Genomic DNA, 20,449 nt, shown 5'->3' with positions numbered 1-20,449 from the left:
CCAAAGGACTTAATAAGGGACAATGTAGTTGAGAAACATAATTACAGTTAAGGTGTTGTTGGGCCTAATAGTGTGATAATATTTAATAGATGCCCAACGTTGAGGTGCAGAAAGGTTTGCCCTCCCCGGCCGGCTGAGGGAACGTGCTAATCTCAGACCTGGATCTCACTGCAGTTTTATTAGTGCAACACTGATTCACGCACGGGAACTGAGCTCCAAGGCCAAGAGCCAGCCCAAGAATGTCTTGCACAACAGCAGGCGTGATTTGACAAGCACACTGGCCTTAGAGAGTCTTCGGTTTTAAACCGGAAAGGTCTTCTCTAATCCTGAGCTGGTTGGCCTGATTCAGTTGGTGGGCAAGATTGTGCCTGCGTTTTACTGCTGCTGGAGCTCTCCAGAGAGGCAGGAAATGTATGATACATTGTTTCTCAGTTGCTCTGGATTTATGTAACTCAGGTCTGTTGGAGATTTAAACAGCACTTGAGCCATTTTGTGCCAGACTGTTGCCTGGAAAAAAATAGTCAACCTCATTTTCTAATCTTTGTAAAGCGAATTGCCTCCTGACAATTTATTGTGCTTTGGCTTTTATTTTTTTTTCTCTCTATTGTGACGGGGCTGACTTCAGATTAATGGTTGGAAATTTTAAAGCTGAGCGGAAGTCTACTGAGGCTGTCTGAAGGTCATTTTGATAGACTGTCTCCCAATGATCTGCCTTCTTTCTGAAACGTTTCCTAGCAAAGCTAATGCTCTTCCATGTACAGTTTGGTACAAACATGCATTTCTTGTTACTTAACATCATAATTCAACATTCTGATAGGACTCATCATATAGACCTCCTTTCAGACTGTTTTTTCTTGATGAAATATTCATATCTTGTTTATGATATCTTCTGCAAAGACGTTATGCTTTCCCCAGTGTGGTTTGTGGGAATCTCAAAGGATAAACTTTTCTCCCCTGAGCCCTTGCGATGCTCAGCTAATTGAAATATTTACTAACTAAACTGGCCTCCCTGTAAATTTTGTAGGGACCTTGGATAAAAATTAGTGAAAATAGAAGAAGAAATAAATGACCAAACTGCATGCATCCAGAATGATGAGTGATGATGATCTCTGCTAGTGGTTTTAAATCAATTAGATTCACGAGATGTGGTGTAAGCTTTGAATGTGTCAGTGTGTGTGTGTGTGTGTGTGTGTGTAGTTAGAACACCCTTGATAGTTATTTGCTTAATATATACCTCAGTGACCCTCAAACAGGAATATAAGTTATGTTATCACTTAATTGACAGGTTGGAAAAGTGCTATATTACCCAGTTACCGTAATTCCCAGAGAAAGCGATGTATCATATTTAGATAACTTACAGGCATATTCAAGTGTCAGAAATGGGCCCATTTCTCTATGTCAGTGTAGGGGCTATTGTGACTAACTCTTCTGTGTCACTCTAGTGATTCACCAACACAGTGAAAATTTGAGACTCTAATTATACATTCCCACTTGAACGGAGGTTTGACCTGCCAAGTGGAAGCTTAAGGAAGCAGTGGCACATTTTTGTCAGGGTTTGTTAGCATTTCTGCTGGACTATATTCACATGGAATACGAAGTTACATATACTATTATTTCAGATGGAAAAGAACCTTTCAGTTAAACGTCTTGTTTCCTCAAACTTCCATCCGTGTTCTTACCATGTTTCCAGTACGGAAATGGTGTATTCCTCTGGATGGATGCCTATCTTAGCAGGTGGGAGCTTTGTTTTCAGCCTGCAAAAGAATTATCAATCCTATCATGCCTCATGACTTTTTAAGATTTCCAAGCTGTAAGTGATCGTTCTGACCTCGTGCATTATTGCTCGCTGTTGAGATATCTCTGGCCATGATATGCTGTCTTCCTCCTTTTCCTCCTCCTTGGCAAATCTTCTGGAGGATGGAGGCCTCTTTACAAACAAAAGTTTTTCAGTTGTCTCTTAGATTCAGAACAAAGTCCTCTGCATGAATTCGTAGCATAGTCGGGGTTTACCTTATTTACCAACTTTTATTTTCCAGTGCCTTGAATTTATAATTTTCAAACCATCAAAGTCTACTCCACCACCTGAGTCAACATCCAAGCATGTTATGGTGCCATTTTGGGGATGGCCTCAATTGATTTTGGAAACTGGTCCTAAGACTTAATAAACAGCTTGTGGCCTTTACTAGTTCTCATATTACAGGAAAGGGACCATTTTTCCATGGGGGGAGGAGAATTAGCCTTTGGCTAGGGCCTGAGTAGGGGATGTGGTTTTCTTTTCCTGCCTATGAGTTACTCCTGCTCAGTGAGTTACCCACCCACTCCTGCAGCTCATCATTATCTGTCCTGTAGAGTTCCCATCCTCCTCCTCCCCGTCTACACAACAAGGTTCTCATTTTATTTTTTCTACAGTCAACATTTGCATATTCTTGGCTGCATGATATTTTGCTTGTGGAGTCAGAAGGGCTTTTTAACCCTTGCTCATGACGACCAAAGTGTTCGGGTTCATTTACATCTGACTTTGTGGGTATCTTATGCTGCTTGAAGCTGACAGGTGTTGGGAATGTCATTCTCCTCCTGTTCTGAGACTGTGGTGTTAACCCCTTGTGAAACTATTATAAGTAGCCAGTCTGTACAAACCAGACAAGTACTGTCTGGTTTTTAAATGTAGTTTTTAATTGCATCCGAGTTACACATGCACATGGTTTAAATAGTTAAACTGCTCTGCAGGACATGTTATAACAACATCTGCTCCACAGGAGAACTCTTTCTACTCTTTAACTGCTTCTTCCAACATTTACATTCATGTAGCCAAAATACATTCTTCAATGGCTGTTTCCTGATTTTCTGTTGGACTTGTTATGTATACACTTCCCGCAATGGAGGATGAAGATTCAACTCTTCCGCGGCCCCGAGCCAGCCTTTCTTTCTTCTCTACCTTTTCATTAGATCACAGTTTTAGCTGGACCATTGCTCGGGGTTAACATCATTGAAGCTTTGTACATGCTACTTATAGCTGAACTGTTGTTTGACTACTTTTCTTTTTCGGATCTTCTTTCTATCCTTGGATTTAATAAGTTTAATAACTTTTTTTTGCTTTGTTTCCTGTGCCTTAAACCTAGTCACCCTATAACCTTCCCCTTTGTTATGTAAATCTCTTAATAAAAACATTAGGAATTCTAACATTATTATATTGAAGGAATGTGTATATAATTATATTGAAAAACACTCGCCCGGTTGGTTTACTTTTACGGCGGCTGTGAGCTGTCAACGTAAAATGCTTGAACTATCTCCAGGGGTCCCCAAACTTTTTACACAGGGGGCCAGTTCACTGTCCCTCAGACCGTTGGAGGATTGCCACATAGTGTGCTCCTCTCACTGACCACCAGTGAAAGAGGTGCCCCTTCTGGAAGTGCGGCGGGGGCGGATAAATGGCCTCAGGGGGCTGCATGCGGCCTGCGGGCTGTAGTTTTGGGACGCCTGGCAGTCGCTATCCTGAAGAATACTATTGCCTGTCTCTGATATTTTTTTTTCTTTTTTCCTGTGATCTCATGACTTAATAAGATTGTGAGCTCACGTTATTCTCATTTTGGTGGACTGCCTGCTTGAATAGCTTTAAAAAAGAATATATGAGACACAGAATTGTTGAGGCTTTCAATGTCTCAAACTACGGTTCTTCAGGACTTAGACTTGACTAAGAGTTTGAATGCAGGAATTTTAGCTTGGAAATAATTTTCCCTCAGAATTTTGTAGAAATTTCTCTGCTTATGGTATTTCTGTTGCGCATTCCTTGCCATTCTGTTTTTGATACTTAATAGGCGATTTGTTCTCTTGCCCCTGAAACTTCAGATAGTTGCTTGATTCCCGGGATTCTGAGATATCTCAGTAATGAATGCAACTCGCTGTGGATCCACTTTCAGTCCTGTGCCTGGTGCCAGACAGCCCTGTATGGGGAAACTTACACCCTTCAATTCTGGAAAACTTTCTTGAAATTTTTAAACACCTTCCTTTAATTTATTTTTTAATTTTCTTTTTATTGTACTTATGATTGGGACATTCGACTTGGTCAGTCCTTTTTCTTCCCTCTTCGCTCCTGTTTTCTAGGTCAGTCACTCCGCTATTGAGTTTGTAACCTTTTCAGTGGTGTGTTTTATTTCCAAGAACTCTTTTCTATTCATGAAATGATCCCCCTTTTTTTGGTAGCATTCTTTCTCCTTTTCTTCCTCCTCCTTTTTTATAGTTGCAATATCCACCTAGCTCTCTGAAGACATTATGGCAACAAAGCTGTTTTAGAAGTTTTGGGTTCATTGCTGGAGCCTCTCTCACTACATCTAGACTCATTCTCCCTGAGTGGTGAAAAAAATTCTTTGAATTGAATCTTAAATCTGTAACCTAGGCTTTTTTCTTTTTTTTTAATGTCTTGTCTTTCCAACAATATATACCCTTAACTTTGTTCAAGATCGGGCTCCCGAGTAACCTTCAAGAAGAAGTCTGCTGAGGATAGAAAGCGACGTGAAATCTATATTCCTATATCTTCTAAAGCCCTTTCGGGGGACCTACAAAATCAAAATACTGCTAAGATATTTGCCCCTCTCGTTACTGTCGTGTGAGCTTGCAGTGGCATTTTCCGGGGCTAGAGGATGTGTGATGATAGCACAACAGATCGCATCCTTAGGGGAACCTATCTGTCTGCTGCTAAGCCAGGTGCTAGAGAGATTTGCAAAAATGTGAAACAGTACCTCTCTTCTCACTAAGTGTTTTTACTTAATGAATTTCCTATTTTAATTTCTATAAAGTAAGTATCCCTAGATGTAACCTCTTCAAAATCCTCAGTACTTTATAATGGTGTCAACGGTTGAGAACATCTGCTCTAAAGCTATATATTTATCTACACATATAGCTCATGATACATATTAAATATTTAAGTACCCTAAATTAATTAATCTTCTAAAAAGAGATGTCCCTCCAAGAAATATGAAGTGTTGGTGAGATTGTGAAGAAAAGGAAACCCTTTTACACTATTGTTGGTAATGAAAATTGATGCAGCCAGTAAGTTAAACAATGTGGAGGTTCCTCCAATAATTAAAAGTAGAACTACCATATGATACAGCATTCTACCTCTGGGTGATTATCTGAAGAAAACAAAAAAAGCTAATTCAAAAAGATGTATGCACTCCCCTGTTTGTTACAGCATTATTTACAATAACCAAGATATGGAAGCAATCTAAATATTTATCAGTGGACATCAGGTATATATATAAAATGGAATATTATTCAGCCACAAAAAGAAGGAAATCCTGCCGTTTGTGGCAACATGAGTGGACTTTGAAGCCTTAACCAAACTCATAGATACAGAGAACAGTTTGGTCGTGGGCTAGGCAGAGGTTGGGGAGTTGGTGAAATGGGTTAAGATGGTTAAAAGGTACAGACTTCCAGTTGTAAAACATACAAGTCCTGGGGATGGAATGCACAGCATGGTGACTATAGTTAATAATACTGGTATTGTATATTTGAAAGTTTTCAAGAGAGTAGATCTTAGAAGTTCTTATAAAAAATATATTGTAATTATGTGTGGTAATAGATGTTAATTAGTTAGATATATTGTATTAATTATTCACAATATATAAAAATATCTAATCATTATGTTGTATACCTGAAAGTAATATAATATTATATGCCACTTATATCACAATAAAAAAATTAAAAAGTGATGTCCGTCTTATTTCCTCCCTCTTTATTCTATTTTCTATTTTTTATTTTAAAGTGATTCTCCCTGGATCAGTTTTTTTTATCTGTCTTAGATGAAACACAATTTAAAGTTTTGAGTGTTATACTCTGTTTTTTCTCAGATAGTTAAGAGTTAATGGATTACATTGGCCCATTCTGTGAATAACACAAATGATCAATCATCATTTTTTTATGTATCAGAGTTAACATATTTTTGTGGTCTCTTGGAACCGAAATAAATTATTTGCTTGAGTAAATATTTGAACAAGGGGTTTTAAAACATGGAAATCTAGTAGAAAAATGTAATTTCCCTCCCACTTCTAAATAATGACAATATCGAGTATAGAATGGGGAGAAAGGAAGTAGTGGCTGCATTTGGGAATGCAATCTGTAAATGAATGATCTAATTTTCTTTTTAGATGAAAAAGAGAAATTCGAACCCACAGTCTTCAGGGATACACTTGTCCAGGGGCTTAATGAAGCTGGCGATGACCTTGAAGCTGTAGCCAAGTTTCTGGACTCGACTGGCTCACGATTAGATTATCGTCGCTATGCAGACACTCTCTTTGATATCCTGGTGGCTGGCAGTATGCTTGGTAAGCCTGTGGCATAGCATCTCGCTGTAGGATATGGACTTTTAATTCGACTCAAGTATTTTCTTGCAAGATAAGAGTCTTTACAAGTTTATATCTGTGGGAATCCCAACAATTTTTACCTCAAATTACAATTTGGAATGGTATTAATGTAGCTGTGAAATGATTATTAGTAAAGGAGACATAGAATTGGGGGTTTTTGTTGACATTACAGCACAGTTGGCCACTTTGCTTTCGCTAGAAGCCAACTTTCCCATGTGTTCCTAATCCTGAAATGTTTCTTGAGCATTTAACATGGGAGGAATAATTTCTGCAGTACAGAATATGTGTATGTCATCTAGATCCTTCCACTGTATTTGTTTTACCCCTAAGGCCATGCTAACTTTCCTTTTGAAAGCCACCATTTTTTTTTTTTTTTGGTGCAATAAAATGTAATTGTGTCAATAAATTTTATGCCAGTGTTTCATTAAATGCCATTTTATGCATAAGTAATAAAATATCTAAGATATACAAAATTTAAATCTTGTTTTAAAAACATCTTTGTAATTGTGAGTTCATAGCTAAAGAATTAAAGATAGAAGTTTTGAAAGTATTAAAGATGTTAAAAAGCAAAATAAAAACTACCTTATAGAGAGCAGAGGCATCAGGGAAGATAGTATTTTTGTAACGAATACTATTTAAGGGACATAGTATTTTGATTAGCTACCATAACCACCCTTTTTTTTCATAGTTATTCTTAGAACTTAGTTTTATAATTAGTTTCTGTGGTAATCACAAATCACTAGAAATGGTCAAATTCCCTAGTGATTTTCAGCTGCCATGAGAACATTTGCAAATGTGGAAGTTTTTTGGTTGCTACATAGACTTAGGAGTGGAGGCTAGGAATGCCACCTACTTCCTATGCAAAGGGCCGTCAGTACAATGAAAAATTGCCCTGCCCAGTGCGCTGTTAGTGCCTTTCATTGGGAAACACTGCTTAAGCCGGCCTACTTTATAGAGAGGTGTGCATGTTTCTCTGTACATGTTTTTTGAGGTAGAATCTCCCTGTAATTTCTCCCTCTGAGCTCTTATATTTATTTTGGTACTTGGCCCCACTTACTATAGGCCTCTTTCTGATCTGTCTGGCTGGTTTTCACCAGACAACAGATTAATTTTGTTGTTGTTATTGTTTATAAAAATATCTCACATTATCACTATAGGTAATTCAAGTCCAAGCGTAAGAGCTATAGGTCATGTGTTCAAGCCCAGAGGTAACCATTTTTAACATTTTGGTGAATTCCCTCCTCCGTACTTACACACACAAACTTGTGATGATGGGATTTTATACAAACATAATACTCTGCGTGTTATTTTGTGTTTACTCTGCAACGTGTTGATGCCTTTTCTACGGCGTTAACCTTGGATGCTTGTGGAGAGAATCAAAAGCATGCTGATTTTGAAGGATATTTAAGTCATTTCCAGTATTCTTTATTATCAACAGTGTTGTAACCATTATCTGTATACACATATGTTTGTGCCTTTATTTGGTTATATCTTTATGTATTTAGCAAGGGGTTAATGAATTGAAGTATGGAGATATCTATATCTGTCTATGTCTGTCAACCTGTCAGAGAAAGAGAAAACCAACCCAAAAAAAGAAATGTTAGCATTTTGCCAAAAATCACATGTTCCTATTTACCTTTAGTGATGGTAGGTACTCTCCACTTAGTCGCGTTCTTAGATCGTTGTCAATTAGCTAAGTGATAAATATTATTTAAAAGTTTTAAGTTAACGAAGCTGAACATTTTATGACGTGATTATTGGCTTTTTGTATTTCATTAATTGCAATATACTTTTATTGGTGCACTGCTAAATTCCATGCAGAAGTAGTCTTCAGTGAATTCTGGTTCTTGCCCAGGTGACACTGACTTCGTTAGTCAATCACAGGGGCCCTTTCCAGTTCCTCTAGCCCTCCTGGCGGCACGGTGACCCTTCTTGTCACACTCGAGAAGTTTTACTTTCTTCCCCTACATGAGCTCATTTAGACTTCCTCCTACGTCTGGATGTCACTTCTTACCTGACTCCGGGGTTTCCACACTTCCTCTCCGCAGGTGTGCATGAAATGACCTCCCTGCTCTGCATTCCTTGTCTCAGGGCTTCCGTTAGCACCTGTATCATGGTGATTAGCAGCTTCATATCTGCAGCCCAGCTCTCACTCCCTCGCATCCGTACACCCAGGAGCAGGGCAGGCACACGGGGACAGCTCTGAGCACAGGCTGTGCGGCCCCGCTGTCTACTGGGCCAGACCAGTGACGCAATGAGTGAAGCCAGTCAGACACATTCTTTCCATAGAAATGCTTTGTTGCCCTGGCCAGTTGGCTCAGTGGTAGAGCGTCGGCCTGGCGTGCAGGGGACCCGGGTTCGAATCCTGGCCAGGGCACATAGGAGAAGCGCCCATTTGCTTCTCCACCCCCACCCTCTCCTTCCTCTCTGTCTCTATCTTCCCCTCCTGCAGCCAAGGCTCCATTGGAGCAAAGATGGCCCGGGCGCTGGGGATGGCTCCTTGGCCTCTGCCCCAGGCACTAGAGTGGCTCTGGTCGCGGTAGAGCAATGCCCCGGAGGGGCAGAGCATCGCCCCCTGGTGGGCAGAGCGTAGCCCCTGGTGGGCGTGCCGGGTGGATCCCGGTTGGGCGCATGCGGGAGTCTGTCTGACTGTCTCTCCCCATTTCCACCTTCAGAAAAGTAAAAAAAAAAAAAGAAATGCTTTGTTTACTAATCACCGCCTTAGAATTCTCCTCCCACCCACAACAATATTTACCTTCTCCCATTGTTCTTGAAACAACAGTTTTCTTGGTTTTTCAGTTGTATCCTTTGAAGAGTAGATCCAAGGAATATTTCACTTTTTCTTTTTACTTCTGTTTTGAGAAAAGTAGCAGGCTCACCAAAATTTTTAAAAATAGCAATTAATATATGGTCCCAATATCAGGGAAAATAAATTTTAATGTCGAAATATTAATGCATTACACATTTTGTTTTGTAAACAAATGTAGTTTTTAAAACTTACCTCTTAAGAGAAAAGACTACAGTTTCAAAGTCAGACTTTTCAGTTATATAACTTTTTTCAGGTTGGAATTATTAGCCCAGAGTTTTGAGAAGATTAAATTTTGGTCCAGGTGGTTGAATTCATTATGGAGAGCTAATTAAATCGTATGCATAAATTTTTGGAATGAAAATAGACTCTTGAAGGAGCTGACTTTTCTAAAAACTAATTTACTTATAAAACTACACGCTGTAGTCAGGAAAGAATTGGCTATGTATAGACCTTTTCTTCCAGTATCTGAAATCACAAATTAAATCAAGGTAGTTATGCACTTAAACAAACAAAGTGGCTGGTTGAAGTATACACTATAAATATTTGTTGAGTATATAAAAGATATTAATCTAACTTGGCTTGCTCAGACTTCTACTCTAATTAAAATGAAGTTCTGCTTCTGTTCTAATCAACCACTGTGTTAATGGTCACCATTAAAACTTACGGGAGGAGACTTTGAAAGTGGAAAGTTGAGTCATGGAAAAATGCTGTTCTTTTGTTCTAGCCCACTTATTTCATGATACCGTATAGGCCATGGACGAAAAGATGAGAGAAAATAAATTGTATTTTTTTCTAGCCAGTACGCCTCGTGAGTGCCCACGATCTACTATAAAAGCCAGATCTGGTCAATGCTAGTGTTGGTGAACTGAGTGAGGTCCATTAAAATATTAAGCTTGAGAAGCGAATCATGTCCTGATACGAGAAACATCAGGAACTGCATTGACAGTAATTGGATTAAGCTAACTAAATAAATGTTGTGGCTTAGCGTCAAAGGTTAAGGATATAGTTTGGAAAGAATGGGACTTATCATAATAAGATCTGGTGAAGACAAGTTTGTAAAACAACGATCTCATACACTATGCTATGAGTATAAAATGGAACAACCAATTTGCATCGTATTAGCAACATAAACAAATACATAACAACATACACACACACACACACACACACACGTACACCATTCTAGGAAATGTTATGTTACTCTTAGGTTTTACATCTTTTATTGTTTTTCTTGACGTGCAGGGTCGACCTGTTCTGCACATTTTCTCTTATTTCAGTGTTGTTCTAACTAATTACCTTTTCTCTTTTCAGCCCCTGGAGGGACACGCATAGATGATGGTGACAAGACCAAGATGACCAACCACTGTGTGTTTTCAGCAAAAGAAGATCATGAAACCATCCGAAACCATGCTCAGGTAGAGCCTGTCGTTGAGACATTGTTTCGTTCGAGGAGAACATTTGAACAGCATTTAGGGAATCACTAAGTTCAGGAATTCTTCAGGCTGCTTTTTAACTATGATGACATGTAACTCCTAACATTGAGGAGATACTCAGTTGCATTCATTATAAGACTTAATGCCAATAAGATGGGCATTAAAACATGATAAAGGGAGATTTTTACCTCTCATCTGTAAGGGACGTGGGGAATTGGGTAGTCACACATTTTCTGGTGGGAGTACAAATTGGTCCAACCTTCAGGAGAGCAACTTGGCACACTCCTTTTCCAAACTACAACTATGTGGTTTCTTGACTCAGAAATTCCACTTCTAGGATTTTATCCTGCAGATATGCATGCAATGTTAATTATCATAGTGTTGTTTATAATAATCTCCAGGGGTTAAAAACAATATACAAGTCAACCAATAGAGTATTAATTCAGTTTGGTAATTCATATTAAGAGACTGAGGAAAGGAAGAACAAGAAGATATTTGTGAGACATAAAGCCTATGAAGGATGCATATCCAGATTAAATGAGGAACTGTAAGTCCATGTGAAATAGACAGGCAGCCTTTCAGGAAAAGGCACCTAAACACTGAGGAGAGGAAACGCAGGTCCTCAGACCAGAGGAGGACATCTTCTCACTCGGCAGTGATGGAGGGATTTCCATTACAGCCATGAAATCTCTTTTTGCATCCATTACAGTGGTGAGAATTCAGAAGTCTTTAGGCCCTCGTGAAGGGCAGGGAGTGGCAGGAGTGTGAGGAACAACGTTACTTTATAAAGCTGAGTGTGGCCTGGCGTCCAGTCCAGGAGAGGTGTGTTTCTATTCTGGGACTGTCACGGACCCTTAGACGTCAGCTGTTTTTCCCAGCTGAACCCTACAGGCAGTCCTTGGTCAACAAGTCTCATCATACACATTTCAATATATACATGCAAAAGGCCACAGGGCTTACTGGTGACTAAGGGATTGAGTTTCAGACACTAGACACTGTCCTGACTTTAGTTATTAAAATGTGTAATGCACGCTAAGCCAGCTAATTTGAGATATGCAGCCATTAAGAATTTGTAATTCAAAAACTTATTTTAATTACAGGGCATTTTAGCAAAGGTATTTCTTTCCTTTTTATATGTAAGAAATGTGTAACAGATAAAAACAAAGACCAAAAGGTTAGAACACACGGGATTGAGTGGGCCAAGTTCTAACCTGTCCTCTATAAATCTTCGCTTCTACTCTGTAGATAGATGGCCACAAAGCCCTTGAGCAAAAGGACTCGGTTCAGAAGCTGGACTCGTAAAATTCCCACTTACCTTTTGGCATATCAGATAAGCACAGTTCACTAAGGATCAGAATTTCTGAGTTCTTTTCCTGCTCTGATACTCAGTAGCAGTTCCCAGATCTGCCAAATAATCATGTTAATGCCTGCCTTATCTTCCTCACAGAATTTTTGTCAGAGTTAAATGAATGCAAGTAACAAGGTGTATTATTTGCTATTCACGTTCCGTTGGGATAGAAAGATCTGAGGACCTGGAGGGGAAATCAGTACTCATCAGATCCATGCCTGGGTCGTGATCCTCTGTCCCCATAAGGGGCAGCCTGCAGTGTTTACTCTGGAACCCCATCTTGATTGCATTGAGCAGGTCTTAGATGAGAGTGTACCATATGGCTGTAAGAGAAAGGAATTAGATTCAGACATCATTTCCCTGGTTATTAAAATAATATTTATAAAATCCCTCCTGAAATAAGAGCATTGTGTAGTCTTTTGGGGCTGCCATAACAAAGTGCCACACATTGGGTGGCATAAACAACAATTTAATTTCACAGTTCAGAAGGCTGGAACATGCAGATCAAGGTGCCAGCTGACTTGCTTTCTAGTGAGGGCCCTCCTCCTGGCTCCTCTTACAAGGCCATCAGTCCTATTAAGTTAGGGCCACGTGCTTAGGACCTCATACAACCACCTCCTAAAGCCCCTAAGTTCCAATGCAGTCACAATTAAGGGTTAGAGCTTTGACGTATGAATTTAGGGGGAAAACAGACATTCAGTCCATAACAAACATCATTCCACTTAAAAAAAACAAACAGTCCAGTGTTTCACTGACACAGTTGCACACCCTGCTGGAGAGTTCTAACTAGGTTGTGGCTGCCAGTAATCCTTTATTGCCATTAAGTAATATCCATTTTTGCTCATCTGCTAAACCGTGTTTGTGTCTCCCCTGAACTCTGATCTCTTCTCCATCAAACCCACTATCTATGTGATTATATCTGTAACCCCCTTTGGTTCAGTTATCTTTTTACTTAAAAATAATTGTATATATATTTCACAAATTGCTCAAATACTGGTTTTCTTAACTAATTTCAGCAGGGTATTCTTAAACAAATTCTTCACATATGTCTTGGAGATTATGACTTATGAAATTCCAGAGAAAGAGTTTGGTATGTTTTTATAGCTTAATTTGAACTAAAGGGGTGGCAGGTGATCACATGTTATCCCCACAGGGACTGCACACCTCAGTCACTTTCAATCTCTGCATCTTGCAGTTTTTAAATTATATTTATTTCATTTCCATCAGTTATTTTTGGTTGCTCACCTGTTATATTCTTGAGTGAATTTATTGTATTCAACGTGCATTTGATGCTGTTTTCCCCCTCAGCTAGAATAACTCCTTTGAATGCTTACAGTTCTCATATCACAGCATGAGTATGTTTAACTACACATTTTTTATTGTAGATCATGTTGTGGTTGGGGTGAGTTTCTACAGCTCCTTTTACTGCCTTTTAAAATTGTTTACATAATATTAAATGGTTCTCTTTTATGTTTAGGTCTTCAATAAACTCATCAGAAGATATAAGTATTTGGAAAAGGCTTTTGAGGATGCTATGAAAAAGGTAATTCAAGTGTAATGCCTTATCTGTTTAAATTTTTTGTAAAATGTTTGTTGAATGAATGAATGACTATAACAGACCATTAGCTAATAATACCTGTAGAAAGAAATACATGATTAGCCTAGACTATTTTCATCATATTTATTATAAGACAGCGTACTTTGTTCAATAAGAATATTCTTTTAGAATAATCTCTGCCTTTGTAGAGCTTAAGATGAAAACCAAAAATATGAAAGAAAAATAAATATTTCAAGGGAAGAATCAAGATAAGGTGATTTAATTATATAGCTGAAGTGGTGAAATAGCAATGCACAGCAGCTGATAATACTCGGTATAATTCCTTCATTTTAGAAAACACAGTTTAGCAAAAGGGATAAAGCGCATCTTTAGAGGTAATGTAGCGGTGTAAATCTCAGTGGGTTTTCTCATCTGTGAAATAGCTTTTGAAATAGCTGTAGCAAGGTTACATAGCTTTGGATAGTTGTGGGAATAAATGCTTATAACTGGCCTCCAGTAAGTAGCAAAATAAATAGGAGCACCTTATTAAAGAACGTGTATTACACGTTTCAGTAATTGCAACACGTTCTCTCTTTCAATTAGTAGTTCCTCTTTATATATAGTTTAAATGTGTTTATATGTAGCTTATATGTTTATACATAGATAGCAGTTATTATATTAGCTTGTCACAGATTTGTATGTTTCTTTATCATTGTTTCCAATTTTAGACATCTGCCTAAATTATAAAGAAATCATAACATATACTTTGCTTTTTACTGACTTTTTTTCCTCCTGTTCAAAATAATTGCATAGATAATAAAAAACATTTTGGCTATAAAATCACTTTTTAAAAATAATTCACACTCTCCATGACCTAACTTTCCATTTGTTTTTTTTTGGGGGGGGGGTTTGTTTGTTTTTTTTTTGTATTTTTCTGAAGCTGGAAACGGGGAGAGGCAGTCAGACAGACTCCCGCATGCGCCCGACCGGGATCCACCTGGCACGCCCACCAGGGGCGATGCTCTGCCCAATAGGGGGCGATGCTCTGCCCCTCCGGGGCGCCGCTCTGTTGCGACCAGAGCCGCTCTAGCGCCTGAGGCAGAGGCCAAGGAGCCATCCCCAGTGCCCGGGCCATCTTTGCTCCAATGGAGCCTCAGCTGCGGGAGGGGAAGAGAGAGACAGAGAGGAAGGAGAGGGGGAGGGGTGGAGAAGCAGATGGGCGCTTCTCCTGTGTGCCCTGGCCGGGAATCGAACCCGGGACTTCTGCACGCCAGGCCGACGCTCTACCACTGAGCCAACCGGCTAGGGCCTAACTTTCCATTTGTAAGAGTTCTTCAGCAAGGATACATAAAACTGTGTGTTTGAAGGTCCTTATCACAGTATTGAGAAATTACCTGCATGTGCCCTGGTGGAAGACATTAATTAAATTATGGACTATCCATACAGTGGAATACTCTGCAGTCTTAAAGAATGAGGCTCAGCCACCTGAATTGATTAAAGAAAACTTTTGTCCATGACAAATTGTTAACTGAAATAACAAGGTGCAGAACTAACCATTTGGTAGTAGTTTAACCTTAGGTAAGTTACTTAATTTCTTTGTGCCTCAGTTTTCTTTTCTGTGAAGACCAAGGTTATTGTAGGTATTAATACTCAGCAAGTGTTCAGAAGAGTATCTCGTCCACTTGACAAGTTTTAGCTGTTATCAGTGTAAATTCAATAAAATCAATCTGTGTTATACATATAGTTATTTGTAATATGTAGACTTCTAAAAATCTGGAAGGACACATATCAGAGTTAATGTTAATTCTAAGGGATTAGTAATAGAGGGGAGGGTTTTTACATTTTTATGTTATTCTGTGGTTAGACTTTATTCTAGTACCATGTATTACTTTTATAATATGAAAAAATTTAAGTGGAAAAAAATGTGATCCATTATATTGCTAGATGCTTAGAAAAAGAGTGCTTGATTAAATAGAGAAATGGATATGATGAAAAAATGATGTAAAACATTCAAATAAATTAAACATCTTACTGCTTTGTCTGATAATATTACTCATGTTTTTACTTCTCTTAGCTCATTCCAACTGTAAAAACTTCCTTAAAAATTTCATTCACGTGATGAATATACTTTCAAGAATGATTTATATTCCACAGTATTGTGTTTTTTTAATGAAAGTCCTGCTGCAGTACATGCACATCTGATTTTAATGTTGATTAATAGACTCGAGCAATGTGAATATTAATTTTAAAAGAATGATCTAATATTTGCACCATTTTCTTATAATGGAGTATTTTTAATGAATATGAGTATATTCATGTCTTTAAACAAATAGTCTTAAAGTTTTTATTTGGGAAGTCCTTTTTCATTACTCACTTGACCCGTCCTCATCCTTATACCAGGAGGAAAAGGCCCGCTGATCTAACGTGTGTATGATTTGGTCAGTTTTTACTCTTCCCCATTGATTCCTGGTGCTCCTGGAGCTTTAACCAATGAGGCCCTTACTTCCTCACTCCTGTTTCCTTGTGAGCTTAGAAGGTGACTTCATTTTAATTCATCAACACTGGAATAGGCGTAAATTGGGAGCGGCATGGACTGGTTTGAATCCGTTTTGGCCACTTATTCATAATATAAATATTTGGAAAGTCACCTAGCCTCTCTGTAGTGTAATAAGCCTTTAACTTTGGGGGCTAATAAGTGTATATTGCCATACCTACCACACAGAATTAATGGAGTTTCATTGGCACTTAAGCCTTTATTGGTGCCAATAACTTTTCATTGGTGCAAACTAATGAAAAAGTCAGCAGGGCCCGGGCAGTGATATTGAGCCCAGGAGATCTCAGTAGCATGCCTACGGACTGATGAAACAGGGAAAATAGCCACGGAATACAGTCCAAGCTGTAGGCAGAGGAGGGCTCGGCAAAAGGAGAGAGCGTCCCAGGAGACCCAGCGCTCTTACCATCCAGAAGAGAGGTGGCGTGCACTCCTCTGCGCCCGGGCTTCCCTCGGCCCGCCTGGACCTGTTACTTTCTCAGTGACCTCTCCAGAACTGTTCTTTCCAACTCGCGTCAGAAGCCTTTCCTCTACTGAGAGCTTCTCTTTACCGCATATCCTCCATTACCTCATCAGCGGGGCTGGTGGCAAACCTGCAGGATCCAAGAAATACCAAGTTGGAATCTCGTTATTTTTAATAGAGCAGCAAGAACTTAGAAAACCCCCTTCTCACTCAATAGCCTTCTTTTAAAGAGTTTTATATGCCGTGAACTCAGAAAAAGTATATGCCGGATGTCAAAGCTTATTGACTCTTTTCTGTTTTTTTTATTTATTTGTTTTGCTTTAACAAACCCAAAGAAAGTAGGTAGAAGTAATGGGAGGGGAGGGGAGCACCCAAATAAGTAAAAAATAAAAAAAGTAAAAGACAATGATGTATTTCAGAAACATTATGCTCATTATGTAATACTACCCTTGTCGTGTGCAAAATCAAATGTAAATTATTTATGTAAATGATTCATACTGTTCTCCAAATGTTTCTTTTCCTTCTCCTGAATGTTAGCTATATAGTTACCGTATTTCCCCATGTATAAGACGCACCATTTTATGAAAAATTTGGTATCTGAAAACTGGGTGCATCTTATACAGTGATTGTAGATTTTTTTACTTGCATTTCATGCTTTTTTGACATGATGAGGAATTGTATGAATTTTATGATGATTAAAACTTGAGTTCAATAACTTTATGTAATACATTTTTTTTCAAGTTTTGGGCCCCAAAATTAAGGTGCGTCTTATACATAGGGAAATACAGTCTATGTAAGTGAACTTGGAAAGAGAGGAGCTATGTCTGATAAAGTCACTTTTTATAGTGTCCAGTTTACAATCAAACATATTATGTATGTGTTTCCAGTGCATAGTAACTATGCCTTGCACAGGACCCGCTGGTTGTGTGCCATGGGTGCACATTCTGTTGCTGTTTGCCTACTTTAGTCCTTTGCTTTATAGACATGGTTTCTTTTGTTTGACCCACAGCTTCTCCTCTTCCTTAAAGCCTTTACTGAAACAGAGCAGACAAAGTTGGCCATGCTGTCGGGCATCCTGCTAGGCAACGGCACCCTTCCTGCCACCATCCTCACCAGTCTCTTCACCGACAGCTTAGTCAAAGAAGGTAAGGACGCTCGTGTTTGTAAAAAGACAAGAAAGGCCACAGAGAGTTAGAAAAATACTCATACCTCTTCTTAGTGTTCTCCAGTATCCTCCCTTCCTCTGTGTAAGAGAGAGGGAGGGAGAGAGAGAAAGAGAGAGGGAGGGAGAGAGAGAGAGGGAGAGAGTGGGTGTGTGTGTCTTCCAAAAACTAGAGAATGGTATGTGTTTATCATAGAAAATTAGATCAGAAATATGCACACCTGTACGAAAACAAATAAAGATTACTAATAAACTAGAACTTTTGGGTTAACTCTCAATGCCTCAGTCAAATACCCTGAAATTGATATAGTCCAGACCACTTCTCTCAGCCTACATACTGTTGACATGTTTTGTTGGGACAGTGCTTCATTGTGCAGGACTCATTTGTGCTTTGTGGGACATTTAATTTAATCTCTTTTGCTCTCAGACATAAAATGCACCCACCTCCATTTAGTATAACAGCCAGAAATGCCCCTTCATATTCTCAAATGCCCCCCAAACTGTTATTTACCTGATTAGGACCGTTCTTCTAAGCTGTTATGTCTCAAGAACTTGTGATCAGATGTTCATTTTGATCACATTTTTAAAACATTTATTACATTCGTTTTAAAGTCCAGATGGCTGCATTAGGACTTTGCTTTAATTTTAAGGCATTAGGAGTTTGATAGGCACACATACATTGCTTGATTATAGGATAAAACCAAAGTGTGGGGTTTTTTCTTATAGAAGGATAATGATATTCAAGTTACATAATGGAACACAAAACAAAAGATTTTTTTTTCTTAAAATAAATAAAAAGAACTTTTATGAAAGCATCTGTTTGTTCTTAGAACTAAGTTTTTCTCTTATAAATGTGACATCCCAGCCTCATTTATGCCTGGGGTGAAAAGGTTTTATAGTTTCCAAGAAAAGGATAGTAAATCAAAAGTCATGTGATGTTATTTAGAGATTTTCTGTAGTTTTCAGCTTAAAATAGTTTAGGTTTATAGCAGTTCAGACTCCGTAACTGTTAATGCTGTGTTGTTAATATTAACATTTTAGAGTAGTTTGCTAAAGAGAATTCATGATAATTCACAGGTTTCACTGATGTTTTGCCATTTTATATTACAAAAACAAGATAAAATGTAAACAGTAAATATTAGTTACATCAAATTATTTTAACCTTTATAGCAGAAAATGATTGCCTTTCTGTTTGTATCAAATACCTAAGTGATAATATAACTTCTTTTGAAACATCAAATAATAAAATTATTAGATGGATAGATGGACAGACGTGATAAACCAAATTTGGCAAAATATTAACAGCTGTAGAATCTAGATGATGAGTACACGAGGTTTACTGTCCAATTTGTTCAACTTTTCTGTATGTTTGAAAATGTTTATATTACAATGTTAAGGGGAGAGGGAAGGAGAGGAAATATACCTTTGCTATGGAAATGGCATAGGGTTTTTCTTTCTACTCCACCATCTTTAGAAACTAAAGGATTAAGCTCTTGCTTCCAAAATAGGAAATAATTAAGAAAATATACCTTTTCCCCAGTTTCCCACCCAACAACTGTAAGGGGAACTGGGTTATCCAACCCAGTAGAATCTCTAATACAGAGAAATTTTTTCAACCTTTCCACCAAGAGCCACTTTTAATGCAAATGTTAGTTTTAAGCCTAGATTTTGGACTCCTGGTTTTCTTACTTAAAATACAGATTACACCATCTGCCATTTTAAAAATTTAATTGCATATATTTATATTATTTTATATTGACTTTATGAACTAATCAGAGTGTTAAAAATCTATATCAACAAGTTTAGAACGCAAAATTCTCCAGCTTATAAGACATGTGTAATTGTCATAGCCATAATTTGGTGGGGGTTAGAAAGGGCTCCATTACTCTGCCCTTCAAATGAAGATAATTTGGAAAAGTTGGTGTTTGTATAAAGCATAGAGCAATTGAATGTATTTACCAAGTAACAGAAAGATGGGGTTCAAATTAGTATATAGGTACATTTATTTCTTACATAACAATAAATATAAAAGTAGGTCAGACTTCAGGGTGAACAGCAAATCACTCAGGACTTGGGTATTTTCCTTCCTTGTTTTCCCATTACCCTCCATAGTATCAGCTTTACCCCAAGGATGGTTTCTTGGTCATTAAATGATGTCTGCTGGTACAGTTGTGGCACATGCTTACTCATTCAGGTTCAGTGGATATTAATTTATCTTGCCTTCAGCTGGTTGGCAGAAATTGGTCACGTGACCAGCCTTGGCCCAGTAGTAGTTGCCAAGGAGATGCCACGGGCAGATGAGCTTAAGCTGAGTTCATTAAACTTATCATTGCAGAAAGAGGTGGTGCCAGGATTTAGACTAATTAGAAGTCACCTGGCCTGAGAGAAATGAAAATTCTTAGGAAAGAAGAAACAGTAATTGAGGCTGGTTATGTACCAATAATAGTGAAGCCTTCAATTCAGAAAGATCAGTGTACTATTTCAACTACACCTTAATTCTTCCTTTGTGTGTGTGTGTGTGTGTGTGTGTTTGTGTGTGTGTGTGTGTGTGAGAGAGAGAGAGAGAGACAGAGAGAGAGAGGAGAGGGACAGATAGGGACAGACAGGAAGGGAGAGAGATGAGAAACATCAGTTCTTCGTTGTGGTTCCTTAGTTTTTCATTGATTGATTTCTCATATATGCCTTGACTGTGGGGCTACAGCAGACCGAGTGACCCCTTGCTCGAGCCAGCGACCTTGGGCTCAAGCTGGTGAGCCTTGCTCAAACCAGATGAGCCTGCGCTCAAGC

The 20,449-nt window shown here is 38.5% G+C and overlaps 1 protein-coding gene across 4 annotated transcripts in view; it reads left to right on the top strand.

Moving 5' to 3' along the window:
* Positions 1-20,449, top strand: part of BZW2 (basic leucine zipper and W2 domains 2) — a 63,702-nt gene that overhangs the window by 22,351 nt on the left and 20,902 nt on the right. For all 4 annotated transcript variants that reach the window (XM_066353747.1, XM_066353750.1, XM_066353749.1 and 1 more), the window contains exons 3-6: positions 6,144-6,320; positions 10,480-10,583; positions 13,427-13,492; positions 17,510-17,645. In XM_066353747.1, the coding sequence (XP_066209844.1) occupies positions 6,144-6,320; positions 10,480-10,583; positions 13,427-13,492; positions 17,510-17,645 (483 nt within the window). The remainder of the gene's footprint in view (positions 1-6,143; positions 6,321-10,479; positions 10,584-13,426; positions 13,493-17,509; positions 17,646-20,449) is intronic.

Source organism: Saccopteryx leptura, chromosome 12, assembly GCF_036850995.1.
Source record: "Saccopteryx leptura isolate mSacLep1 chromosome 12, mSacLep1_pri_phased_curated, whole genome shotgun sequence".
In the NCBI taxonomy this organism is placed as follows: domain Eukaryota; kingdom Metazoa; phylum Chordata; class Mammalia; order Chiroptera; family Emballonuridae; genus Saccopteryx; species Saccopteryx leptura.
Note: the sequence above shows the minus strand (reverse complement) of the source record. Positions and strands in the feature narration are given on the sequence as shown.